The 27,074-nt window shown below is 35.8% G+C and overlaps 6 protein-coding genes across 12 annotated transcripts in view; 3 read left to right on the top strand and 3 right to left on the bottom strand.

Moving 5' to 3' along the window:
- LOC107038118 overlaps nt 1-2,936 on the top strand; it is a 5,369-nt gene extending 2,433 nt beyond the window's left edge. The window contains exon 2 of the mRNA XM_015257024.2: nt 834-2,936. Coding sequence (XP_015112510.1) covers nt 860-2,509 — 1,650 coding nt within the window. The 5' untranslated portion in view covers nt 834-859 and the 3' untranslated portion in view covers nt 2,510-2,936. The remainder of the gene's footprint in view (nt 1-833) is intronic.
- Nucleotides 2,937-3,430: 494 nt separating this feature from the next.
- On the bottom strand, nt 3,431-10,511 carry LOC107038116 (NADH dehydrogenase (ubiquinone) complex I, assembly factor 6). Its single transcript, XM_015257021.2, has 5 exons — nt 10,271-10,511; nt 7,759-8,036; nt 5,242-5,464; nt 4,572-4,967; nt 3,431-3,727 (listed from the first exon to the last, which is right to left on the bottom strand). The coding sequence occupies exons 2-5, from the start codon at nt 7,866-7,868 to the stop codon at nt 3,542-3,544; spliced, it is 915 nt and encodes a 304-aa protein (XP_015112507.1). The 5' UTR covers nt 7,869-8,036; nt 10,271-10,511; the 3' UTR covers nt 3,431-3,541.
- On the top strand, nt 7,930-11,452 carry LOC107038117 (ras-related protein Rab-35). Its single transcript, XM_015257022.2, has 3 exons — nt 7,930-8,601; nt 10,358-10,782; nt 10,842-11,452. Exons 1-3 carry the CDS (start codon nt 8,550-8,552, stop codon nt 10,968-10,970), a joined length of 606 nt encoding a protein of 201 aa, XP_015112508.1. The 5' UTR covers nt 7,930-8,549; the 3' UTR covers nt 10,971-11,452.
- Nucleotides 11,453-14,467: 3,015 nt separating this feature from the next.
- Nucleotides 14,468-19,807, bottom strand: LOC107038061 (PHD finger protein 12). Of its 2 annotated transcripts, XM_015256936.1 has the most exons (4): nt 19,667-19,807; nt 19,345-19,544; nt 15,472-16,806; nt 15,296-15,386 (listed from the first exon to the last, which is right to left on the bottom strand). In XM_015256936.1, exons 1-4 carry the CDS (start codon nt 19,712-19,714, stop codon nt 15,326-15,328), a joined length of 1,644 nt encoding a protein of 547 aa, XP_015112422.1. In that variant the 5' UTR covers nt 19,715-19,807; the 3' UTR covers nt 15,296-15,325. The 2 variants fall into 2 exon arrangements, with proteins under 2 accessions (XP_015112421.1, XP_015112422.1); XM_015256935.1 differs by having other exon boundaries at nt 14,468-16,806.
- Nucleotides 19,808-19,930: 123 nt separating this feature from the next.
- On the top strand, nt 19,931-23,929 carry LOC107038048 (GPN-loop GTPase 3). Of its 6 annotated transcripts, none has more exons than XR_001460877.2 (4): nt 19,933-20,058; nt 21,017-21,213; nt 21,948-22,612; nt 23,718-23,929. XR_001460877.2 is itself a non-coding variant. In XM_015256919.1 (3 exons), the coding sequence occupies exons 2-3, from the start codon at nt 21,035-21,037 to the stop codon at nt 22,522-22,524; spliced, it is 756 nt and encodes a 251-aa protein (XP_015112405.1). In that variant the 5' UTR covers nt 19,931-20,018; nt 21,017-21,034; the 3' UTR covers nt 22,525-22,684. The 6 variants fall into 6 exon arrangements, 3 of the variants coding, with proteins under 3 accessions (XP_015112405.1, XP_015112403.1, XP_015112406.1); XR_003783052.1 differs by having other exon boundaries at nt 23,695-23,929; XR_001460876.2 differs by having other exon boundaries at nt 23,614-23,929.
- On the bottom strand, nt 23,536-26,812 carry LOC107038047 (GPN-loop GTPase 1). Its single transcript, XM_015256916.1, has 5 exons — nt 26,769-26,812; nt 26,437-26,702; nt 25,130-25,494; nt 24,020-24,249; nt 23,536-23,941 (listed from the first exon to the last, which is right to left on the bottom strand). Exons 2-5 carry the CDS (start codon nt 26,699-26,701, stop codon nt 23,617-23,619), a joined length of 1,185 nt encoding a protein of 394 aa, XP_015112402.1. The 5' UTR covers nt 26,702; nt 26,769-26,812; the 3' UTR covers nt 23,536-23,616.
- Nucleotides 26,813-27,074: the final 262 nt, after the last annotated feature.

The following is a 27,074-nucleotide window of genomic DNA, read 5'->3' as shown; positions in this document are numbered from 1 at the left end:
CTTCAAACAATTTGCTACCGATTGGTGATAAATTTTTTTGGAAATAATGAAATAGGGGGGATAACGCCTTTCTTTCAGGGGTGATTTTTCAAAAATTTATTTTAAAAAAAGTACTAACTTGCAAATGTTTTTTATTAGCTCGCAATTTTTTTCAAAACTACTTCAATGAGGAACAAAATAAAAATTTGGAATATCTCTACATGAGGGGCTAATTGATCGGATCTGACCAAGCGAGTCCACTCTCTGTGAATGAATTTTGGCAACGGCGCGTTCAATTTTACATTACCGCGCGACGCCGCGATGCGAGTAACCGCGTAGGGCAGTTTCACGCGAGTAACGAAGGGTTCATAAATGATTTTTTATTTGGAATTTGATGTTTCTTATTGAGAGTCTCTTCATAGTGACATTCAAATTCAAATAAGAAACATGGAACATCTTGAGCGTCAATTAAATAGAAATGAATAAGTAACATTATAAATGATTTTGGCCCTGAAGCCTGCATTCAGCGCTCGAAATATTGGCAATTAAATCAAAACAGATAATTTTGAAAATATCAGTTATTGCTTTTTACGATCACAAAATTGGCCCTTGGAAGGTGTTTTTAATTGGAATTATAAAAAGCGATTTCTTATTTGTTTCAAACAGATATTGTTGCTTTTATCAACAATATATGAGAATAAAACAATTCACTAAATTATGAGATTGCAATACATGAAGTCTTTAGAAAATTTTCGGGAAATTCATAGGAACTAACTTTTGGATTGTATTACCTTGGGATATACCTTAATCTCAAAATTAAACCGTTCCATTCCCTTCTATTTCTCTTATCCCAGACTTGCGGACTTAAAATTGCATCAACATGTCACGACGTCAACCGGAGGATTTTCTCAAGCACGACGCGTCCAGAGACACATGGCAGGTCATATTCTCAAACAAAAGGGGCCTATCAAAGGACGAAGTCCAGGCCGTCTTCTCGAGATTCGGAGAAATCGACATAATCATCCAGACGGGGACATCCTGCGGCTTCTGTATCGTCAAATATAAGACGAAAGAAGCTGCCATGAAGTGCATCACTACGGAGGTGGCAGCCCGAGATTGCATAACACTGTCAGTCTTCATTAAAGATTATGAGAAGAAGAGTTCAAAAGAGAGTCTGGAGACAAGTGGAGACAACGGACAGGATTATTCTCCCTCCAAGAAACTTGATAGGAATTTTTCGAGGGAATCTAATGCCTCTGCAATCAAAGATATGAATGGAAATGGTCGAGACATTGAAACCTTCAACTGGAGTTGCGGAATGCAGAACGAGAGATGTGATGGCAAGTCGAAGAATCATCAAACGTTCACATCAGATGCAAAAGCGAATTCTAGTCTTACGCAGACGAAGAGTGATTCCAAATTGATGCAGAATAAATGTGAAAACTTCCAGGATGACTCCATCACGTCAAAAGCTCATCCATCAATTGCACCAGAACAAAAAGATAATTCTAATTCGATACAGACGAAGAATGATTCCAAATTGTTGAAGAGTAACTGTCATAGGTTGAAGGACGACGTCAACAAACCAAAAGATCATCAACCAAGTGCGCCAGATGTAAAAGGGAATTTTAATTTGATTCAGACGAGGAATAACTCCAATCTGACGAGGAGTGAGTGTCGTGAATTGAAGGATGACATCAACAAACCGAAAGATCATCAACCAACTGCACCAGATGTAAAAGAGTATTTTAATTCGATTCAGACGAGGAATAACTCCAATTTGACGAGGAGTGAGTGTCGTGAATTGAAGGATGACATCAACAAACTGAAAGATCATCAATCAACGGCAGCAGATACTAAAAACTTCTCCATTTCCATTGAGACGAAGAATAATTCCAAATCGTTGAAGAGCGGACATCAAAACGAAACGACTGCTGTCAAATCAGGAAATAAAATAGCAGCTGATTTTAACTCAGGAAACGTCAGGATTAATCCCCTGAAATGCAAAATTCCTCCCAGAATGCCAGATATCAAAGAGGAAAAAGGAAAGGATCGATCAAGAATTTCGTCAGAATTGAATGAATCGAATGGTCATGAAGTGGCTCAAGTTTCTGAAGGGAATGATTCGAAGTCAGCAAATGATAAAGACTCGAGCCAGGCAGCTGGGCTGCCTGCGCTCGTCGGAAGGAAAACAATGATCTTCAGAAATTCTCTCCCAGCGACGACTTCCAGACCAATTTGCAATGCACCCTGCTGTCGACCACACGTCGGCCGCTCCCAGGCCCACGAGGTCATCGTCGCCAACATCGATCAGGCGTGCGATGTGGGCTTCATCATGAATCTGTTCAAGGATTACGAGCCTGTTTTGGTGACGAGTATGAGGGAACATGAGAAGGCTCTTCGGTATTGTCACGTGTACTTCCAGAGTTCTGAGCACGCAGAAGCTGTTGAGAGGATCTTCGATCGCATGAGGATTTATGGGAGGGAGCTCATTGTACTCCGGCCGGAGAGTGTAGCTGCATATATTTAAATCCTTAATGATGCTTATGGAAAACCTGTGTTGTAATATAAGAAGATTTTCCAGATTTTGGAGAATGTTTACCGATAGGTAGATATCTTGAGAATCAGTTACATGATACATAAAATGTAATGGGCTTTTTTGAAGAATAACCGATTATTTTGCGTCAAAAATCAACTTTTCTCCATCATAAAATTTATTTTTTTCTTTTTTATTATTCATTCGGATTCAATATTACAGTAACGGAATGAAACCAATTAATCTTTTACGATATTGATACAGACCATTTTGACATTTTTGTGTAGCTGTAAGAAGAATATTTTCAAATAAATAAATCTTTGAAATGAAAAAGTTAAATTTCATAAAAATTCTCTCGGATGTTCGACGTTGGGGGGAATAAAAAAAAATTTATGAATTAATGTTGTGAATAAAGAATGAAATGAACGGAAATTATTTAAAACTTCATCGATTGATGTTCTATGATACGTGAGAAATGTATAAGAACGAATGTTACTCCATTATTTCCAATATTTACATTCAAGTACATTGAGATGAATGAGTTGGGGGAATCCCAGGAAATCATGTCAGACATGTTTACCTCGTGCATCGGAGGGGGAATGTGCGGAACGCGGACAGCAGTGGAACATGTGATTTACATCTATGCCAGCGGTTAATATCGCTGGCAGCTGTGCCATGAGCCACAGGTAAGTGATCGATGTACGATACAAAAAAAAGTGCAATGTTGTTGCATTGGTTCACGTTTAATTTAATCGAAATCTGTTGATTTTTTTCATCAAATATTTTTCCTCAAAAATTTATATTGGAAAAAAATCGCGGATGAGCTGCGGAATTTTTTCAATAGAATCGATCAAAAACAAATGGAAATTTCAACAGAAATCCAATAGAATTCTTATAGACTTCAAATCAAAATTGTAATGTACAACAATATATTACATTTTATTCTAGTTTATATACAGAGATTATTTCCCAGTAGGACAGTGATAAAATCACATGAATCGATTCGATTTGGAAACGAGTTCTCATTCACCACGCAGAGAATAATTTCGCTTTCAACATCTGCAGAGCTAGCATATTCTCCTTTTTATGAAGACTAGATGAGTAAATATTGAAATGGAGTTTCTGCAGCTTTGTGAGATACGTCTCAACATTGACAGCTGGCAGAAAAATACTTGATAAGTTTTTCTTCGTATTTTTCCTCAGGTTCTTGGCCTAGAAAATGAATAGAATCATGCAGATGAGTTATAATCATTTAATTAACCTGAGGGGAGACCACACTCAAATTACAAAATCACAGGGGTCTTTATTTATCGTGCTGATAAGTTTACTACTTCAGTTTTAACGGGGATTTTTGAAAATCTCCATTTCTTGGGTTTTTCATTTTTTTCTTGAAATTTCTATGCATAGTAATTCATTGAATCTCATTATACTTTGAATGAGCGATTCGAAAAATCTGGAAAATCCCTACTTCAATGATTTATGATGCAGTTGAATACTACACGTATGAAAAAATTTAATAAAAAAACCTAGTGAATTCGCGAGACAATTCTATTGCATTTTTTTCAGCTTTATATTAGTTTTAGACTGATTCTATTGACATATTCAATAGAAAATCGTATACAGAAAAACTTATTCTTTTGAATTATTTGAGAATTTTCTGAGTTCAAATTTTAAATTGTTTTCTTTGATTTTCTTGATGAAAAAAAAAGAAAAATAGAGTGAAAAAAACATTAAAACTTTCAGCGGGGGAAATTGTACAGAAAAATCGGCCGAAAAATAATAAAAATGCAATACAAATGCACTAGAATTGTCTAACGAATTACCTAGGTTTTTCGATTAAATTTTTTTGTGCGTGAAATTTTTCAAATTTGTCACCTCAGTCAAGTTTAATAAAAAGCTTCCAAAAACTCAAAAAATAGAATTAAAAAAACTCATTCAGTTACGTTTGTGTCCACATTATGTATTCGTGGACCAAAATTAATCTAAAATCTTCAGCACGATATCTCAAGTCACCAGCGATCACAATTTCAGTGAGAAAAAAATTTTCGACAGCTACTTTTTCCAGATGTTGATGAGCTCGTGACGCAACATCAAAAACGACATCACTGAGTTCTTTACTCATTTCTCCCCTGAATACAGACTCGGTGGGGACTCCATGCTTCATCAAGAGATCCTGAGGGATGACGCAGACCCTCCTCTGGGCATGATGTGGGGCAGATCGCAGTAAAGTGGTGATTCCCTGGGACTTTCCCATGTGACTAGCTATGTGATCGATGTTGATGTCTTTGATTCCTCTCGCCTCGAGGAGAAGGTAATAAATCGGAGAGACAGTGTCCTCTGAATATTTTTCCAGTGACTCGAGGTCTGGAAAGTCTGCAGACTGCCACTTCTTCCATCTTGCGTCTAGCAGGCGTTGGAAGTAATGTTTGGATAGTTTGAATGTCTTCAAGATCTGCAAAATGTCATCGTTGAATCATTCAAAAAAAAATGAAACGAAATAAAACTGAAGAAGTCAATTTGTTGCAAAAATTCATTAAAAAACGCGCAATTTTTAAATCGTTCAAAAACTAAAAGAACTTTTAAAGGACAATTTCAGTAGTTTTTATTGGAAATTTTATTATAAAAAAATCTTATAGTATCTTATAGTCTAAGACGAATAGGCAGTCAATAAAAACATCGACATTGCAGTATTTTTTATCGATTATATGAACGAAGAAAATTATTACTCTGTGTAATTCTAAGGGTACAGGTGCCTGGGGTGGATTATCACTGTAGATCTTCTTCAAAGTATCACTCCAAAAGTTGTATCTCATGCCACTGATTGCTGTCTCCGATGTTTGATCCTGAATTAATGCGATTTCAACATTGAAAGCTCTTATTGCGAATGCAGGCGCTCTCAAGTCATTTGGGAGCAAGAGAGTGCACAAGTAACTTTCGAAATCATTCCTCCTGCGATGATAAGTATTAAGTAATATTAATTGGTAATTCGGTGAACAATACGCGTGAGGAAAATTTAATGAAAAAAAACCCAGCGCTTCGAATAAATTCTAGAATTTCTAATGGAACTCTGTAAGAATCTTCATGAAGTTTTATCAGAATTTTATTAAAAATTCTACTCATTGTTTGCGCCATTTCTATAAAGAGATATTTGTCAATAAATTTTCATTTTTCTGTAACCATTTTTGGTATTTGAGAATATTCAAGTATCTTTTATAGTTTGATATAAACTACACTATAGATTCAACCATTTTCAATCATCAAATTTGGCAATCAAATTTGCAAACTTTAATTAACAATTTGCCAATTTGTCAATTAAATTTTAAAAAAATCATGAATATTCAACGTGATTCAAATTAAATTTTGCATAGAATTATTATATTTTAAACCTTCATTGGTTATAAATAAATAATTGAAATTGTTTAAACTTTCGGAAACTTTATTTTTTGTCATAAAATCGATTTCTGGTTAAATTCGGAACATGAATAAATTTCTTATGAATTCGAAGAAATAATTTTTATGGTGGATAATTTATTATTTATAAATATTCATAGAAAATTCTTGTAATTCTCAAAGACTGCAATTTTTTAATTATTTCATCAAATTAAAAAAATGTTTTCTAACGCTTCAATATCGAGATTCAAATTCAGACCTGCAAAATTTCAACAATAAAATCACTGTAAAATATCAAAAAAAGTTAGGGTCGAATGGGGCTCAACTGAAAGCTCTGACATTCGACTACAAAACTAGAAAAGCATCTCACTATTGAAAAAATAACCAAAACACTTGGATATCTTTAATCCTACCAAACCACAGTCACCAATAAACCTTCTAAAAACAAAAATCTTCATTCAAAAAACTGAAAAAACTGAGCAGTCTCCACAACAAATCAAATAAAAACAGTTGATAAAACTTAACATAACTCGAATGGGGCTCAACTGAAAACTCTGACATTCGACTACAAAACTAGAAAAGCATCTCACTATTGAAAAAATAACCAAAACACTTGGATATCTTTAATCCCACCAAACCACAGTCACCAATAAACCTTCTAAAAACAAAAATCTTCATTCAAAAAACTGAAAAAACTGAGCAGTCTCCACAACAAATCAAATAAAAACAGTTGATAAAACTTAACATAACTCGAATGGGGCTCAACTGAAAACTCTGACATTCGACTACAAAACTAGAAAAGCATCTCACTATTGAAAAAATAACCAAAACACTTGGATATCTTTAATCCTACCAAACCACAGTCACCAATAAACCTTCTAAAAACAAAAATCTTCATTCAAAAAACTGAAAAAACTGAGCAGTCTCCACAACAAATCAAATAAAAACAGTTGATAAAACTTAACATAACTCGAATGGGGCTCAACTGAAAACTCTGACATTCGACTACAAAACTAGAAAAGCATCTCACTATTGAAAAAATAACCAAAACACTTGGATATCTTTAATCCTACCAAACCACAGTCACCAATAAACCTTCTAAAAACAAAAATCTTCATTCAAAAAACTGAAAAAACTGAGCAGTCTCCACAACAAATCAAATAAAAACAGTTGATAAAACTTAACATAACTCGAATGGGGCTCAACTGAAAGCTCTGACATTCGACTACAAAACTAGAAAAGCATCTCACTATTGAAAAAATAACCAAAACACTTGGATATCTTTAATCTTACCAAACCACAGTCACCAATAAACCTTCTAGAAACAAAAATCTTCATTCAAAAAACTGAAAAAATAGAGCAGTCTCCACAAAAAATCAAATAAAAACAGTTGATAAAACTTAACAGAACTCGAATGGGGCTCAACTGAAAGCTCTGACATTCGACTACAAAACTAGAAAAGCATCTCACTATTGAAAAAATAACCAAAACACTTGGATATCTTTAATCCCACCAAACCACAGTCACCAATAAACCTTCTAAAAACAAAAATCTTCATTCAAAAAACTGAAAAAACTGAGCAGTCTCCACAACAAATCAAATAAAAACAGTTGATAAAACTTAACATAACTCGAATGGGGCTCAACTGAAAACTCTGACATTCGACTACAAAACTAGAAAAGCATCTCACTATTGAAAAAATAACCAAAACACTTGGATATCTTTAATCCCACCAAACCACAGGCACCAATAAACCTTCTAAAAACAAAAATCTTCATTCAAAAAACTGAAAAAACTGAGCAGTCTCCACAAAAAATCAAATAAAAACAGTTGATAAAACTTAACAGAACTACCTAACCAAATCCAAGCAATAGTGCGAGGGGTTGTGTCGTTGAACTCCACTGAACCACCTCCTGAACTCCTGCCCAAAAGCCCCCCTAACCAGACATTCCGACTTATTCATAATAAACCACTCGTCAAAATCTTAGTCTCCTCATGCACTCCGAAATCCGAAAACCTCACACAAGGCGCCATCTTTCGTTCTCCCCACCCCGCCCTCGCCAACACGCCGAGTTGCTCCGAAAGATTGTCAAAACTCCATCTTCACTCGCATACTACTCGTCATAGTTTCCTATAACCAAGAATTAATTACAATTCAATTAACCATGAGACATTAGTGGCACTTAATTCCACTCGGCCAAGCATTGAAGACAGTGATTTCCGGAGAAATCCTTCTGGCGCTTGAAAAACCCCTTCCAACAGTGTGAAAACCCCGAGTTTTTTTAGGGAAAAAAGGAGGAAGGGAAGAAATTGTGCATCTGCATTTGAGGAGGACGGACTCTCGGTACAGAACAGTGTAGTGTGACAAGTGTGCCGATGTGGGCGTCATGCACGATTCTCTCAATAGCGATAATGAATGGTGATGTTGTACATTAATATGGCGATGCACATGATTTTCGGAGGCATCAGATTCACGTGAAGAATTCGCCGCGAGAGAATCTTCGGTTGAGTGAGTGATAAAGGAGAGAGAACTGTTACGCCCTGAGAGGAGCCCATTATCTGCCCTCCAGCAGTTTTTTGGATTTTTTTTTGTCATCGGAATTCGTGGAATCGGTGGTGACTGATAGTGGAGCACTCGGGGAAGATGGCTAGGGAATATGATCATCTGTTCAAACTACTCATCATTGGGGACAGTGGTAATTATTGTTTTTGGTTAATTGTTGTTGTCTCGGTGGTGTTGGGGTGATAATGTTGATTTGTGATAACTCGACAATGGCAGAGGGAATTTTATGATTTTTCTGTTCGTTTTGGGGGCGGTTTTTTAGGGTTAAAATGAGAGCTGATTTGGTTGAATTGTATCGTTGGGTCTGGAGATATTGGGGATTGAAGAGGGTTTCCTTTTCCGGGGTTTTTTCGTTCTGGGATTTTAGCGAGGGTAATGGAATTGAGACAGGCGTGAATCATGACAGATAAAAGTACTTCGAGTAGTTGATACAATTTGATAATTGAACGTTATCCCGGCATTCAGTGACACTCAACACTTTGAGCTTTTGGAGATTTAGGTTTGAATATCTGGTGATTGAAGAACACGATTTGAATGAACTTGGTAACAGCCAGTTTTGTTCAGTTCGAAGATATATTTATCCATTTTAGACTGAGATTGAGCTCCAAATGCTCCACTATTAATGGAGCATTCGGGGAAGATGACTAGGGATTATGATCTGGACACCTGCGTGGGAATTGTTCAAGTTGGACTTTTTCTCTTTTCGAATACTATCACTCGACTATTTGTAACATCATTTATGTTCAAATTATTATTTATCTTGAAAGAAATCAACTTGCGAACTATTCTCTAAACAACAATTTTGATTTATTACTTTGAGACCCGGGTGTACTATCTTTCGAATGTTATCTGGTTTTTTTTTATCTTTCGTAATCCAAAATTGTCAATCGAGTGGTACATCATGTAGAAATTCCAAAAAATTATGATAGAATGATAAAAAAAATAGAAAAAATTCTGAGCTTTTTCAAAGAGCGTTTTAAATTGAGATTCAGAATGCGTTGAAAAAAGTGGAAATTACAAATATCCGATTCGCTGTGGCAAATTATCTATTTGCTGTCATTTACCATGGTGGATAACAAAACACTAACCCTCATGGGACGTGACAGCTAGGATCTCAATTTTCAAAACAGTGGTATGTAGTCATCTGCCATTTTTATGTGATAAAAGTGTGATTAAAAAATTCTCCAAAATATTACAACTTTTTTCAAAGAGCCTTTTCCGTAATAAATGTCTCTGTGCAGTGTGGGAAAAGATTTACGAAATCAGTCTTCCCCCTGCATGATATTGGGTGACAGGCCGCCATTTGTCACCGTAAATCAGCTACATTTTTCAATTTCTTGTTACTCAACTTATTCTGAACATAAATTAAAAATGCTCTTTGAAAAAATTAAGAGTTTTTTCTACTTTTTTTTTTATTATTCATTCATAATTTTTCAAAACTTCTGCATGATGCAGGACTTAATTGACGATTTCAGATGACGAAAGATGAAAAAAATATCGAGATAACGTTCGAGAGATAGTACACCCGGGCCTTAAGGCATTGTTGGATAAGCCATTATAAATAAATACAGTTTATAATCTGCACAAATTGTAATTTTCAGTTAATTCACGCCTTCTTACCAAAAAGTTTTCATTTTTCATTTTTTTTCTCATTAAATGTTGACTAGATGTGATAAAATTATTGATTTATTGGTTTTGTTAATTATTTTACCAATTATGAAATTGATTCTCATAGAGAATAAAATAAGCGATCTGTCGCACAATTGAGAAAATTCCCAGGAAAAAAATTTCAAATCACTCACCACCAATCTGGTGTTGAACAAGAAATAAAAAAGCTCCATCTCGTTGAATTTGCAACTGACAATGGGATTGTTGTATTTATGTTGTAGGCGTTGGAAAAAGCTCTCTCCTCCTCAGATTCGCCGACAACACCTTCAACGGAAGCTACATAACAACCATAGGTGTTGATTTTAAAATACGAACAGTTGAAGTTGACGGTGAGCGTGTGAAACTCCAAATTTGGGACACAGCCGGCCAGGAGCGTTTTCGTACGATAACATCGACGTACTATCGCGGTACCCATGGTGTTATTGTTGTGTACGACGTAACAAGTGGTGATTCATTTGCCAATGTCAAGAGATGGCTCCACGAAATCGAGCACAATTGCGATATTGTTAATAGGGTTTTAGTTGGTAATAAAAATGACGCGCCAAATCATAAAGTTGTACTGACTGAGGATGCACAGCGTTTTGCCAATCAAATGGGAATACAGCTGTTTGAGACGTCAGCGAAAGATAACATTAATGTTGAAGAGGTAATTTTTTTCCTAATCATCCCCCTCACCAGGATAACCCTTTGAATTTTCAATTCCAGATGTTCATGGCAATAACTCGTCAAGTTCTCCGCACGAAAAAAGAGCGAAAAGAGCGCCAGGCTATCCAGACAAACGAAACAGTGAATTTGCGGAAAAGTACGAAGCAACATAGAAAAAAGTGTTGTTAGCATTTTCCCCAGTCTCCACTCCCACCAATGCCAACAGATGAGAACAAACACAAGTGTTTGAATAATTCGATGTCAGGACATCCTATGTTAATATAAGAGCCACAAGTCAAGTAGGTGAGATGATAATGAACTTGAGCGTGTGTATCGAGTTCTCAAGCTCCCCTGGAGAAATATTATTTCATGTTGAAAAACGAGGAAACAATAATACGAATTAACATGGCACAATTCTTGGCGCCTGCCAGTTGCTCTTTTTCAATGCATAGCAGATTTACAGGGGTCACGTGATTCTCAGCGAATGAGTCTGAATAAAACAGAGCATGCAACCCCATTTATGAATTATTCAACGAAATCTGTAATTGTCGAGCTATACAAAAAATCGGATTACACACATAGACGTAATTTAATAAATAAAACATTCAGTTGCTATTTGTAAAGTGTTATAAACAATTGTTTTTTTAATAAATAAAATTATTTAAGATGAATTGAGGAATGCAGCACAAACACGAATTTTCGTACGAAAGATTTTTTTACAATTGATTGATTGATTGAGGTATTAAACTTCGTTGTAAATATGTACATCAGTTATGAACATTTTGCAAATAGTTTTCATGCCACTGTGGTCGACCTAAATTTCAGGGAAACAGGGAAAATCATTCGGAGAATATTTGTACAAGGGAAATTGAACAAGAGTACAGACTCAGCCGTGACGAAGACTGCGAGAAAGTATGTGATAAATAATTTCAGAACGAAATGGAAAATATAAAACCCAAAATCGTCACGAATTTTATTGGAGATTTCAGTCGTATCGACATATCAGAATTCAACTCTGACCACAAAGTATTCATGCGTGAATAATAGAGGGTTCAATGGCGAAGTGATAAAATGGACATTCGATTTTTTTATGTGAATATTCATTGTTGAAAAGTGAGAGCCCAGGGAGAATGAGAGCTTTCCCCGAGAAATTCAGTGGAGTAATAGAAGAATTCAATTTGAGTTTTGTTGAAAAATCTATTTATTTTTATTTTGCTAATCTCTTTTGAAAATTAGGCAGCTTTGCTGGGTTTTTCAATTAGTATTTTGGAGAGAAAAGACAGTAGACGGTGATTTTTTGAAAATTGACTCAATCTGTCTAGATTTTTTACATAAGAATTTTTAGGTATTAAGGTTTTTTGTAGAGAAAATTTCGAGAGGGCAATGAGTATGGAGAAATGAATGTATATCGACTTTTTTCCATCAAATATCTAGTAAATATCTAGTAAATCGATTTTTAATTGAATTTCAAGGGGATTTTTCTTGCAAAAATCAATAGGGCTTCGCATTAAATTTTTTATACGTGTATCTTCAGGAAAAAAGTTTGAAAAAATTTTTTATTATCAACTTCAAGAGCCAAAAAAAATGTCTCAACATTTTCTCGTGAAACCACTAATTCTGACACATATTTAGTAGAAAAAGTTAATATTCTTTTGGGGTTGTAGCTATAGAAAATTTTTGGGCATAAGTTTATCAAGTTTTTCTCATGGAAAATCTAGTTTTCTCTAAGAAACTCTATTAAATCTCTACTTAAATTCTCTGAAAAATTGTATTCTACTTGTTTGTTTTTTATTCAATTCCTTTTGAAAAATATGCAGCTCTGCTGGGTGTTTTCCATAAATATTTCATAGAAAAAGTCTATAGACTTAAATTTTTGATTATAACTCATTCTGTTAGGATTTTTAAATGAGCAATTAACATGAGAAAATTAAAGTCCATCGACCTTTTTCTATAAAACATCTATTAAAATCGATTTTCAGTAGAATTTCAATACCATTTTTCTTGGAAAAACCGTTATGTTTTATCTTGAATTTTTTAATTCACGTGGTTTAAAAAAAAATGTTCAAAAAACATTTTTTCTCGTTAATTTCATCAGCCACAAAAAATGTATCTCAACATTCTTTCGTGAAACCACTCATTATCGACATGAATGCACAATCAGAAGAATCGAATTTCAGTTGTCAATGTTTATCACTTCATTGTTGAACTAACGAGCATATTCGTCGTTAATCGCAATGTACCTGATGTAACGGCGCGAGAATGTATGTACCAAGTATTAGCCTACACAAATATAAACTTTCTATTCAACAATAAAAACGAAAAAAAGCAAAAATAGTCTCGGTATTTTCTTAGCAAAAGTGTATATTAAAATCTCATCACAACAGACATTTTATTAATGCACTGGCGTACCTCATTGCTATTTACATTCTTGTATTTTTAGTTTTTCTCATAAATTACTATGCGCTTGATTTCATTATAAATACGACCATCCTTTCAGGATTATTTATAAATAATATTTACATGACGTGTGTATTCAGTTGTGAAATGATCAGGCAGGATTTGTCGACTCCATTAATTTATTTTACAGATGAATATCGCGGAATCTGAGGGGGATAGCGAAATTTTGATGAAAATCTTTTTTGTAGACCTCACTTTGCTCTATAAAAAAGGTTCTCATGAAAATTTGGCTATCTCTAATAGATCAATTAGTAAATTCAATTGAATTTCTAGTGGAAATTCTGTTAGTTTTGCGTTCATTCTGTTGTAAAATTCGGCGAGTTTAATTCTGCTCTTTGAGGATGAATCTGTGAAATATTTTCTGTTGAACATTTCTCTTTGAAAAAAAATACAGAAAGTTGCTGAATTTTTCGGTAAAGCCAGGAAAAACCAAAAGAATTCCAATATTAATCGAATTTCCTGATGTGCGAGATTTTTCTATTCAACATTCCTCATATAATTGATCAATCCTGCTCGACCACTTGAACATCCACTTTACGATAAATACAGGGACGAAAAAATTTCACAGAAGAGGCTAGTGCATTCCCTAGAAAATTCCATTCCATTTCTATTGGAAATTCTGCAGTTTAGTACAGAAAGGGCGAATGACATTGATCTTCCAGAGAATCAATAACAATTTTTTTCTATTTATATAATTCATGTTTTTAATTTATTGGGATAGCTTCTTAAAATTTTCTTTTCCAAATTTTTCAATTCTATTGTTTTTCTCCTGTGACAAAAAATTAAACAAAATAATTTGGAATGTTTAGGCCGATAATTTTCTGTAGAAAATAATTTCTCCTGTAAGTCATTTTTTACAGAAATCTAATAGAATTTTCTGCACTCTACGTTTTTTGCGACATTTTTTCATGCTTGTATTTCTCTGCGTGCAGAAGGGATACCAGAATTTTCATGAGAACCTTTATTTTATCTTCTGCCAAAAAGATTCTCATGAAAAAACTCCACACTTCCCTCCTAGCGAATTTCCTATAAAATACTATTGGATTTCTATTAAACTTTCTATTAGTTTCGATTCTATTGAAAAATTCCGCAGTTATTTCCATGTGAAAAATTTATTCATTGACACATTTGCTGTAGAAATTTCCACGTTTTTTGTTTAATTTTTTTAATGAAAAAAAAGTAGAGTGGAAAAATTTTGGAAAATTCATGTCCAAGAATTTCTACAGAAAACATCTCAATACCAAAAGTCTTACAGAAAAATCGAATTCTATTGATTTAGTAGCGAAGCAGTAAAATGTTTCAAGTCGTAATTGAGTTTTCGACTAATATCTCCGAAACTAAGGGAGATAACAAAATTTTCATAATAACATTTTTTGTAGAGCAAATTGAGGGCTACGAAAAAGGTTATAACAAAAATCTTGCTATCTCCCTTAGATTCCGAGATATTCATTGAAAACCGGCGAATAGCTTATTAAATTTGTTCCATAGTCCAACAATTGTAGAAATTCACCGTCGAGTGCATTGACTCACCCATTCAGTCATGCATACTGACTAAACATTTCATAGTTAGTGGTATTATTGGCAAATAATGATGATACATTGATGCACCACGTTTTTTGGTGAAACACCTTCGATGAAATTTCTATCAGAATTAATCGGAAGATTATTTTTATTCATTTCGACACCTAACCGCGGGTTCTCTCAACCTTTTTACCCTTCGCCACTGGATTCTGCCTACAAAACAATTTCCATCAGCCATTTTCCAATTAGAATCCCCCAAAAACCCGTTTCAATAAAACGTTCCAATAAAAAAAAAATAGAAATCCACTAGAATTCACCCAAATTCGCTACATTTTCCTCCAAAATTTCTTCTCCCACCGCCCGCCCCTCCCCCACTCAATGTTTCGACTGAACAGCCACAGTGCTGAACACAAAAACAAGACACCCAAACGTGAGAATAGAGCCATGAGCAACAATAGCACTGCCCTCCCACCCAGCCTGCGTGTAAACACTCTTCCCATCACTCTGATCCATGACACAGCACTTGCACGACCTGTGTCCATTCCCCACCCTGACCCCGCACTCGCTCACCCCATTCTCCCCCCTCCTGAAGTCCTTCCAATGCTCAGGAATGAGATCCTCACTCTCCTGGATCGTCAACGACGTGCAATCACACGAATAAAAAACATTATCAACAGTAGTTCCATATTCACTGTAATTCAACAACTCGTACCGTTTAGTGGTCTCATCGAAGAATATGACAGCATGCTTCGAGGAGATGCATTCACAGTCGCCGTACCTGGACAGCAGGACATCGCAGTTGGCACCAGTGCCAATGGTCATTGTCCTTCGAACCATGAAGGCTGGGGGCCCTGGCTTCCTGCTGAGTGGGAACAGCGCAGCCCTCGCCTGGTACTGACTGTTGATCACCTTATAATCACTCCCCAGAGGGTTCAGTATCTGCTCCAGACGCTGCTCAGCGAGAGCCTCGAGCACTGGACGATCCAGCAGCTGCACCCCCTCCTTGAGCCCATACCCCACCCTGCGATCCTGCCTGGGCGACTGCCCCCTGCCCTCAGAACTCCTTCGAGACTCCTGGGAACTCCTCCCAGCGCCTCGGGAATTCCTCTGCGCATTCTTCCTCGGGCTTTTCTCGTCCGGGGACAGGGGCCTGTCGATCTCCATCTGAGAGCCACACCTCGTTATGAGGTGGTTCGATGCAGCCTCCGGTTCCTCCTGCTGCTTCGTGGACTCTGGTGAATCCTCGCTGGGGCCTCCATCAACGTCTTCATGGCCATTCTCCATTCTGGGCTCTGGGGGGGGTCCTTGCACTGGATTTATGAAGAAGTTTTGCCTGTAAGTGTTGATGGAGTTGAGCTCTGGGGGGTTGGCGTAGTGGGACTTGACGATGTCTGGGACTTTGACTTTTTTCTTGTCACTGACTGTGAGCTTCACTCGAAATGGGGGGTTTGTGCTGTAGGCTTTCTTTATGAATTCCAGTTTTACGGCGTGCTGGTCGATCCTTCGAGTGGCGAATTGATCCCAGAGCTTCAGGCGAGTCGTTGCGTTGCAGGATTGCAGGAGGTTTTGGTCGATGAAGTGGTTGGGGTGGTTTGGACACATCCATCTGCCACTGGGGAAGGCCGTCAGAGGGGGGTCCAGGCAGTCCTGGTGGAAGTAGAGGGGACAGTAGTCGCAGGCTATGAGGGGGGCCTTCTTGCAGCTCTTGCCGCACTCGAAGCACAGGCGCGCTGGGAGGGGGACCATTGTGCCGGAGTCCAGGCAGTGGGACTTGCCGTTGCTGCAGGACGACGTCTGCGGCTTCTTCTTGCCGTTCGTCGGGTCGATCTTGTCGGTGCCGGGGAATGTTATGGGGAGACGGAGCTCTTTGGGGAGCTCGAACTCGCGGGGATTCGCCAGCGACGCCGCCAGGGCCAGGACCTCCAGGGCGCTCTTGTTTTTTGTCTTTTTGTGGTTTAACTTGTCCTTCTCCTTCTTTGCGGCGCAACGACAGGAGTGGCACATCCACTCGCCGTTGGGAATGTCCGAGGGCTCCAGGGGGGGGTCACTGAAATGAAAGGATTTTTTTTTTTTGAGTGAGGGGTTTCTGGGGGAAATCTAGCGCTCTCTCGAGGATTCTAGGGAGCTTCTAGTGGGGGGTCTGGAATTCTTTTGAATTCTATGAATTCTCTTTGCTGTGGATTTTGATTATTTTGGAGAAATTATTGAGTGCTAATTTTGTGAGTTTTTTCTGCACTATTTTTATTTGGTTAGCACAATAAAATATAAGGAAAAATGGATAATTCATGCTAAAAAATTTGAGGAAGAAAAGTTCCAAGGAATAAGTTACAGAGAAAAATCAACATCAATACGCATTTTCTATAAACAAATATCTATTCAAAAACGCACGGGATTTTTTTTATAGAATTCTAATAGAACTCAAATACAATTCTTATGGAGTTCCAATAGAAATTCAGTGAAATTTCTTGGAAAAGCGCAAGGTTTTTCTGTCCATTTTTTTCGCTCGGAGAAATATCTTACCAAAATATAAATATATTAATAAAATATTGATATTTCAAGATGTACATCTTCGTTTCGTGGCTGTTCTTGATAAATATAATTAAAGTCAATAAGAATTCTATTGGAGTTTTATTGGAATTCTATCACAAAGTTTTATTTCTATTTTTTTTGTGAAAATTCTTTTGAAGATTATGCAATTTTATCCTGTCATTTGGTCAAGAGATACTGGATGACAAAAAGTCAATAGATTTTGACTTTTTTATCGAAATTTTTCCAAGTTTTTTCCGCTGTACTTTTGTTGTATTTTCGTTTTTTAATAACATACAAAAAAAACTGAAAAAATCCTCTCAAGAATTCTTATAGAAATAATGCCAATGGAATAAAAAAAAGAATTAAAAAAATATCAAGTTTGAATTATTCCGCTTTTCTTCAGTTGCGTATTTATCATCGTGGAATAAAATAGAGTATCTCAATGATGTTTACGATCCACTGAATAGTCCCAAGTCGACCACTTGAATTAAATATTCATGAATCAAAAATGAGGCTCATTTCCAATTCAGGTTATCATCGTATATTGACTGATAATGAAGGAGGCAATGAGAGCTCTCGCATGCAATTTCATTCCAAAGCATTGATTGATCTATCGTATATAATCTCTATGAATGTACTCTTTCCAATAAAACTAAATCATCCATTCTGATAAAGCCATCATTCTAATTAAAATGCATGAACCTGTTCTGTAATAGATAATCCAAGATGAAAAACCTCGAGGAATTGAGAACCCATTACATGGCAGACATTTTTCAACAAAAATTCAATATACAAATAGTGAAATGATGAATCAATTCATGAATCAATTTCACTTTAGAACAGATTAATTCTAAAAAAATATGGCAAGACTTAGCGAAGAGAGGTATAAACCGTAAAATTCCCCACACAAAATTCTAAAAAATTCGTAAGAAAAAAATTGATCTGTTACTAAATTTAAGAATGGATTTTCTTTATTGTTATTTTTAATTAATATCTCAGTAGGAGAGACAGTAAACGTTTTCGTGGAGATTTTATTGTAGAGTAAATGACTAAATAATTTTTTCCATATATTTTTTTTTCATGGAATATTTTTCGATACTCTTGTAGGAGCCATTGAAACTTTTGTAGACTTTTTACAGCTTTCACTTCACCCTTCAAAAAAGATCATTTGAAAAGTCTGTAGATTTTTCAAAAAATATATATCGCAAAAATCCTCCAAATCCATAAATATCCCCAAAAACCCATTCTAAAAGGAAATTAACTCGTCCAATTGAACAATTCAATTAATCCCGAAAAACCTAAATGAAAAATAATCAGACCTAGTGGGACTGTAAATAAAAAAATGCTGGAGTCTTGTCGACATTTTTTGAGAAATACTCTGACCCTATAAAAAAGTCTAGACTTTCCACAAAAAAATATCACAAAGAATCCTCCAGATCCAGAAATATCCCCCAAAAACCCATTCTATAACGAAATTACCTCGTCCCCTCTCACACTGAATTAATTTTCAATGGCTTCAGCATTTTCAATCAAGGTTGTCTACCCCGAAGCATTTATCATGCGCAATTCCCCGATAATATCTCGACAACTTTCATCCCAATTGTTGTCTCGCAGTGAACGTACGAAATAAAATATGGAGTGCCCCAATTGAACAATCCAATTAATTCCCAGACTAAATAAAAAATGATCAGACTCACTGGCACTGTAAATGAGAAGATCTAGACACTTGTCGACATTTTTTGAGAAATATTCCGACCCTATAAAAAAGTCTAGACTTTCCACAAAAAAATATCACAAAGAATCCTCCAGATCCAGAAATATCCCCCAAAAACCCATTCTATAACGAAATTACCTCGTCCCCTCTCACACTGAATTAATTTCCAATGGCTTCAGCATTTTCAAACAAGGTTGTCTACCCCGAAGCATTTATCATGCGCAATTCCCCGATAATATCTCGACAACTTTCATCCCAACTGTTGTCTCGCAGTGAACGTACGAAATAAAATATGGAGTGCCACAATTGAACCCAGAATAACTGAGAAATGATCAGACTCACTGGCACTGTAAATGAAAAGATGCTGGACACTTGTCGCAGCAAATGAGTTCACCACCATCCCTGCAGGCATCACAAGAATCCCTATTATGTCCTCTGCCAGGTCTCTTGAAGTACGGATGACGTTTTTCCTCCTTATCTTTTTTACTCTTGCCAGTTTTCGACTCTTCAGACACCGGTGGGGCTATCAGTGCCTGAATTTGCTGTGAAACATGAATAATTGTTTTTTTTTCTCAGATCCCTGAGAGCAGTATCTAACTGATACGATGAAAATTGGATTGAATGGATTTTCAGAACAGATTGTGAGGGGATTTTGTCCACTTACTGGCATTAATCCACTGTTCGTTGGCAGTCCATACTCGACAGTTCCCATTTTTCTGGCTTTTCGATTTTTAATTGCCCTCGAGACGATTTCTCTGGCTTTCAGCAGGATCTAGCGTCTGATCAAAACCACTCACGACAACAGTTTCGTCGGTGCACTGGGTACCATGTTCCAGAGGTTGACAACCACTTTTTCAAATGCTTTTGACCTGCACGTGAAGAGACCATAGACTCTACTTTATCGTCTGGCGATCAGTCAGGCGAGCATGGCTGAATAACCTTCTTCAAAAGTGTCAACGATTTGTTTTTATGAGGAGTTTTTCACGTGTTTATTTGTAAGAATTCGGGAGGATGAGGTACGGACAACTGGTGATGGGCCCAGCAGGCAGTGGCAAGGTTGATTATTCAATGTTTATGCTTGTTGGGATTTTTAGAAATTCATTTTATTGGTGAAAATTGGGGGTTTGAACGACGGAATTGGCTTCCAAAGGAATTAGTTATCCAGTTTTTTATTGAAATTTTCAATTGCCTATGAATTAAATAATTGAAAATATGGGATTTTAAATTGACTATTAGGCAAATATTTCTAAATTTCTTAACAGGTATTTCCCGAATTCATTTATCGATTGATAAAATAATTCGGAATTTGGTAATTTAATTGGCCATTAATTGAATAATTAATAATTGATGAGTAGGGGAGGGCAGGGTAAAATGGACACTTTAGACTTTTTTAAAATTATTCATAACTCAGAAACAAATGCATCAACAGAGCTCATTTGAGGCTCATCACAAAGGGAAAGCATTGCTCTTTGTATTGAAAAAAAAAAAGATTGAATTTCATCAACAATTCAACCCGTCACTTATATTTTTAAAAAAGTCAAAAGTCTCCATTTTACTCCAACGTCCCCTATTATTAACAATTGACTTCTTCAAAATTCAACTTTCAACTCAACAAAATTCAAAATTTAACTTTCAACTTTTCAACTCAAGTATTTTTGTAATGCAAGTGTGCAAGTGTGCAAGTGTAGTTCACATTCCATTTCCATTTTTGGAATTTGTTTAGTGCATGAAGCAAAAAATTAACACAATCAGTTTAATTCGATGGATATTGAACAATTGAATAATTGAATGAATATGAAATAATTTGATAAATATTATTATCATTCATGTTATTATTATCAAACACCAAATTAACTTCAATATTCAATCAAATGTCAACAATCACGGTGAAGCACCTCAACATTTTCCAGAGGAATTACTTCTATTCGTTGCTATTTATCACTTAAAAAGCGTGTTTCTCTGGTTTTCACAAACCATTTAAGTTTTAATTAATGACCTTAATTTTCTGTTTCAGTCCACGTACTGTAGCACGATGCAGAGGCAAGCAGCTGATGAGAATAAAACCGTTCACATCGTTAATTTGGATCCAGCTGCTGAATTCTTTGATTATGAGCCACTAGTTGATATCAGAGAATTAATTCACGTTGATGATGCCATGGAAGACGAAGAATTGAAATTTGGACCCAATGGGGGTCTGGTTTTCTGTATGGAGTGAGTGAATTTAGCTAATCATTGAAAATAATAAAAAACAATAATGAGATAATAAATCAATTTCGCACTCAGAAACTTTTGTAAATATCTTCATCTCGTCATAATTTTTCTAGGTCTTTTCCGCTCTATTTTTCTCTTTCATTAAAGAAATCAAACAAAAAAACAGAAAATTTGAGTTCAGGGATTTCTATAGAAAATATCGAAAAGAATAAGTTATATAAAAAAATCAAATTCTATTGATTTTTTCTATATAATATTTTTAAAAAGTGCACGTATAAATTGCGAAATTTTTCAGTAGAATTTTCTACCGAATTCATTACCTCACACACAGAAATTCACTCTCAAATTCACCTCATACACCGCCTAACCTCCTTTAGACATTAAAGAATTCTAACAGAATTAGAATTTAGATAGAAAAAATTTCCGCTTCACCCAGCCGGGAATTGAACCCGGGTCTCCCAGGATATATTTATTTATTTATTTATTTAGGGTTATATTTATTTATTTATTAATTCCAAGTATGGCCTACTCGGCCTTTTACATTATTTTGGATGAATATCGTAGTTGCGTAGTGATAGATTAGCATATAATGTAGAAACAACAACTATAAAATGATGTATGCATGTAAATAATAATAATAATAATAGAGAACTCTCTGAAATGAAAGACCGAATGCATTACATTTTTCTATAAAACTTTTTCGTTCCTATCAATAACTGGACTTAAATTTCCAGATATTTAATCGAAAATTCATCGTGGCTGGAGGAGGAACTAGGTGACACTGACGACGACTACATAATCTTCGACTGTCCAGGACAGATAGAACTCTACAGTCACATGAAAGTCATCAGCGATCTCATAAAAATCCTCCAGAACCTCAACTTTCGTCTCTGCGGAGTATTCCTGGTCGACAGCCAATTCATGGTCGACGCCTCGAAGTTCTTGTCTGGAACAATGGCAGCCCTCAGTGTCATGATAAACCTCGAGCTCCCCCACATGAACATCCTCTCAAAAGTGGATTTGCTATCGAAGTCAGCCAAGAAACAACTGGATAAGTACCTCGAGCCAGATCCCTACAGCCTCCTAGCAGACCTGGACGACGATCCCTGGAACGATAAGTACAGGAATTTGACGCAAGCCCTGGGGAGGCTCATCGAGGACTACAGCCTCGTGAGGTTCTATCCGTTGAATATCAAGGACGAAGAGAGTATTGCTGATATTAAGATAACGATTGATAATATGATTCAGTATGGGGAGGAGGAGGACGTGAGGATGAGGGACTTTGATGAACCTGAGGCAGAAGATGATTGATTTAAGGGTTAATTACACGTTTGAGGAAATTTAATGGAAGAGGCTAGCACTTTTCAAGAATTTCTATCCAATTTCTGCTGGAGTTCTGGTAAAATTCTGTTGCTTTTTTATCTGGATTTTTATTCTTCTCTAGAAATCCTTGGATATAAATTTTCTAGGTTTTTTCTGCTGTATTTTTAATTGTTTCTTATAAAAACTGTTTTTTAAAACTTGGAAAATTCATGCCCAAAAATTTTCATAGAAGAAAATTTCCAGAGTGAGTTATAGAGAGAAATCAATATTTATAGAAGTTCAGTTCAATTTCTGTCGAATTACTAGTGGTCTTCTGTTAAAATTCTATTGTTTTTTTATTTCATATAGAAAAGTCAATGAATTTTTATTCTCTAGAAATCCTTGGGCATAAATTTTCTAAGTGTTGTCTGCTATATTTTCATTTTTTTCTTAGAAAAACTTGAAAAAAAAGAAATTTAAAAATTCATGCCCAAAATTTTTCATAGAAAAAATCCCAATAGATTAAATTACACGGAGAAATCAATGTCTATGGAATTTTTTCTATCAAAAATTGTTATTGCAAAACAGCAGAGTTGCAGATTTTTCAATCGAATTCTAATAGAACTGCACTAGAATTTCTCAGACGAAATTTTCATACGTGAAATCGTTTTATAGAAGACAATATCTATTTTAAGAAATAAAACATTATTTTTCATGTTTTTTTTTATAAATTCGAGTTATTCTCTCGTCCTACCCAGCGAATGCTCTACGAAATTCGACTGAATATCGGAGTTAATTTCAAATAGATATTCAATAGAAAATATCTCTCGAAAAAATTTAATCTTTCAATACAACTCATTCTATTGAAATTATTTCCACAAAAGTTTGAATTTTTCAAAGAGAAAAAAAAAAATGCAGTGAAAAAATTCTACCATTCATGTCAAGGCATTTCCCCAGGAGAAATATCTCTACTGAATAATTGTCGTACGCGATTGACTCCAGAATCAAAAACTCATTTCATACAAGGCAAAAAAATATATTTAAGTAATAAAAATCCACGTTCTTTCATAATTTATATTAGTAATTTTAATATTATAGTCGTTAAGAGCCCAGCGCAGAGTCTGCATCAGCCTTCTGTCTTTTTGCACGCTTCACTTGCTCTTCTTTATGTCGATTAAGATATTCTTTGAATGACTCAGCAGCTCTGTCCTCGTCGTTGGCATCCTCAGGGACTTCTTCATCCTCGTCTGGACTGGAGTCATCGCCAGAGGCCTTGAGGTAGACATCAGCTATGTCTTGTCCAGTGGAGACTGTCGTTATCCCTGCGGTTTGGGCCTTGGCTACTGCCACATTCAACTTCGATTTTCGTTTTTCAATCTCTGAGGCTTTCTCTGCTCTCAGTTTCTCCCAGTCTTTTCTGTAAACTCTGGAATAAAATAGAGAAATGAAAACAATTATTCAATTATTATGTGGAGGGCCTGTATTTGTGGACAGGATTTTTTACGTTTCGTATTCCTGCACAGCTTCCTTGACGAGGCTGAAGAACTCTGGGATTCCCACTCCAGTTTTTGCGGAAACTCCACAGCTTTTCAAGTGACTGTAGAATTCGTCGAGAGTCAGGGCCATGGATCTGGTTAAATTACTTATGTAGCTTGTCTCTGAGTCGAGGGCTTCTTGGAATGCTTCGAAATCCTGCATCCACTCCACTGCATAACTGTGTTCAACTATATCAATCTGGAATTCAGAATTTATTATTTTTAAAGTGAAGGGAGGAATTTACATTGAACAAAATTAGACGATTTTTAATTGAGGCCCGGCTGTACTATCTTTCGAACGCTATCTCGATGTTTTTTTCATCTTTCGTCATCTGAAATTGTCAAATAAGTCCTGCATCATGCAGAAGTTTTGAAAAATTATGAATGAATAATAAAAAAAGTAGAAAAAATTCTTAAGTTTTTCAAAGGGCATTTTTAATTTATATTCAGAATAAGTTGAATAACAAGAAATTGAAAAATGTATCTGATTTACGGTGACAAATGGCGGCCTGTCACCCAATATCATGCAGGGGGAAGACTGATTTCGTAAATCTTTTCCCACACTGGACAGAGACATTTATTACGGAAAAGAATCTTTGAAAAAAGCTGTAATATTTTGGAGAATTTTTTAATCACACTTTTACCACATAAAAATGGCAGATGACTACATACCACTGTTTTGAAAATTGAGATACCTAGCTGTCACTTCCCATGAGGAGTTAGTGTTTTGTTCTCCACCATGGAAAATGACAGCTAATAGATAATTTGCCACAGCGAATCAGATATTTGTAATTTCCACTTTTGTAAACTCATTCTGAATCTCAATTAAAAACGTTCTTTGAAAAAGTTCAGAATTTTTTCTATTTTTTTTATCATTCTATCATAATTTTTGGGAATTTCTACATGATGTACCACTCAATTGACAATTTTGGATTACGAAACATAAAAAAATTCAGATATCATTGGAAAGATAGTACACCCGGGCCTTAAATCAATGATTTTTTAATATTCTCGTGGATATTTCGATTGTGATCACTACTTTCACGTAATTATCTGAAGATCCTAGTGGATGATCTCACCTTGTTCATGACGACAATGAACGGCAACTTCGTTTTATACAAAATAGAGCACGCATACAGCATGTTTGACATGAATGTGGCGGGACTGACACTCCTCACAGTATCCAAAACGTAAACGACAATCGTTGGGAACTGGGAGGCGAGGGCTTCAGTGATGATCGTCCCACTGGCAGACCACGTGAACACCTCGATCTGCCCTGGTGTATCGAGCACAACGTATTCATGCTCTTCTCCAGCTTTATCAATCAACTCCACGACTTTGTCGAACTTCGTTGAGAATAGATTGAGGGTTGTGACGATGCCACCGTTCGGGCCCAGACGATACTGCTTCATCACTTCTTTGTAGTTCACAGTGTCTCGAATGTCTGGAAGAGAAATTCATGTAACAGAATTAAGGAAAACCTGAAGTCAAGATTTTTGGGATTTCTTGGAATGAAAAGTGAAGTTAATTGAAGTTTTTCGAGCAATTACATTGTTTTGTCACAGAATCAAGTTTTTTGTGTGAAATATCTTTCATCATGATCTTTCTGACATGATGTCCAACTACGAATGTGAAAAAGGATTTTAACGAAAAAACAAGTGGGTAATTATAACTTTAAATTTAAGCTTCATAACTTTAACATAATATTAAAGTTATAAAGCTTAAAAATTAGATTAATTTTTTTAATTAATTTATATTTTTAATTGACCATTTTTTTTGTTTATAATATTGATGGAAAGGAAAGAAATACAGAATTTTAAAAACCGAGGAGATTTAATCGAAAATATCTCAATAGAATAAATTATACAGGAAACTCAGATCCTATTGACTTTTTCTACAGAACATTTTCAGTTTATCATTTCAACAGAATCCGCCAAAAACTAGGGGAGGATGGGGTAAAATGGACATTCTTGACCTTTTTTAAAATATTCATAACTCAGAAACACATTTATCAATTGGGATAAATCAATAGAATTCAATTTTTCTATATAACTTATTCTATTGCGATATTTTCTACAGAATTTCCTCGACTCAAATTTTCCAAGTTTTTTCGTTTGATTTTCTTGATGAGAAGAAAAGAAAAATTGAATGAAAAAACCTTGGAAAATTTGAGTTGAGCAAATTCTACAGAAAATATATGAAAAGAATAAGTTATATAGGGAAATCGAATTCTGTTGACTTTTTCTATTGAACATGTCAATAGAATCAGCCAAAAACTAATAGACAGTTTAATGGAAATTCAATAGAATTTTCTAACGAATTCGATAAGTTTTTCTATTAAATTTTTTCGTGCGTGGACCCTTCGAATTTTCCCTGAAAATCTCACCTATATTCGTGGGATAGGGCACTTCCCTGCAGGCTGGATCCAGATTAACGACATAGGGCTTCCCACTCTCATACAAAGTCGACACGATTTTCTGGACAAAAGTTGTTTTTCCAGAGCCAGCCATTCCCAGGACGATGATGCAGACTGGGCCTTTCCTCGAGGCTTCCCTGGCTCCGCCGCCCCTGGCAGAGGCAGCCCCTGCCTCTCCTGTGTCCATCGATTCCCCCTTACACTCTCCCTCTCCACTCGATGCAGATGCAGACATTCTGCAAATATAATTCGTTAATTGAAACAAAAATTGGAGACTCAATCTGCAGAATGTTTATGTGCACCGGTTGTTTCGTATCAACACGTGGGAACCATGATGCTTTTGGAACTGGAGGGGGAAATGCCTTCGAGAGGTCGATAATGAAGCAATAACTGGGGATGGGCAATATTTTGTCGATTAATCAAAAACGTCGATTTTTCATTCGATTTTTTTTTTACGGATAATCGATTTTGTATTCGGTGAAAACATCGAATGAACATCGAAAATCGATCGATCGGTGATTAATCGATTTTCGATTGTTATTTCCAAACATCAATGTTGAAAATATTCAATATATTTTTTTCAATTAATCAACAAAACTATGTGTTTT

This window comes from Diachasma alloeum, unplaced genomic scaffold, assembly GCF_001412515.2.
Source record: "Diachasma alloeum isolate Michigan unplaced genomic scaffold, Dall2.0 Dall_scaffold_00277, whole genome shotgun sequence".
In the NCBI taxonomy this organism is placed as follows: domain Eukaryota; kingdom Metazoa; phylum Arthropoda; class Insecta; order Hymenoptera; family Braconidae; genus Diachasma; species Diachasma alloeum.
This window is presented reverse-complemented; position numbering and strand designations above follow the sequence as displayed.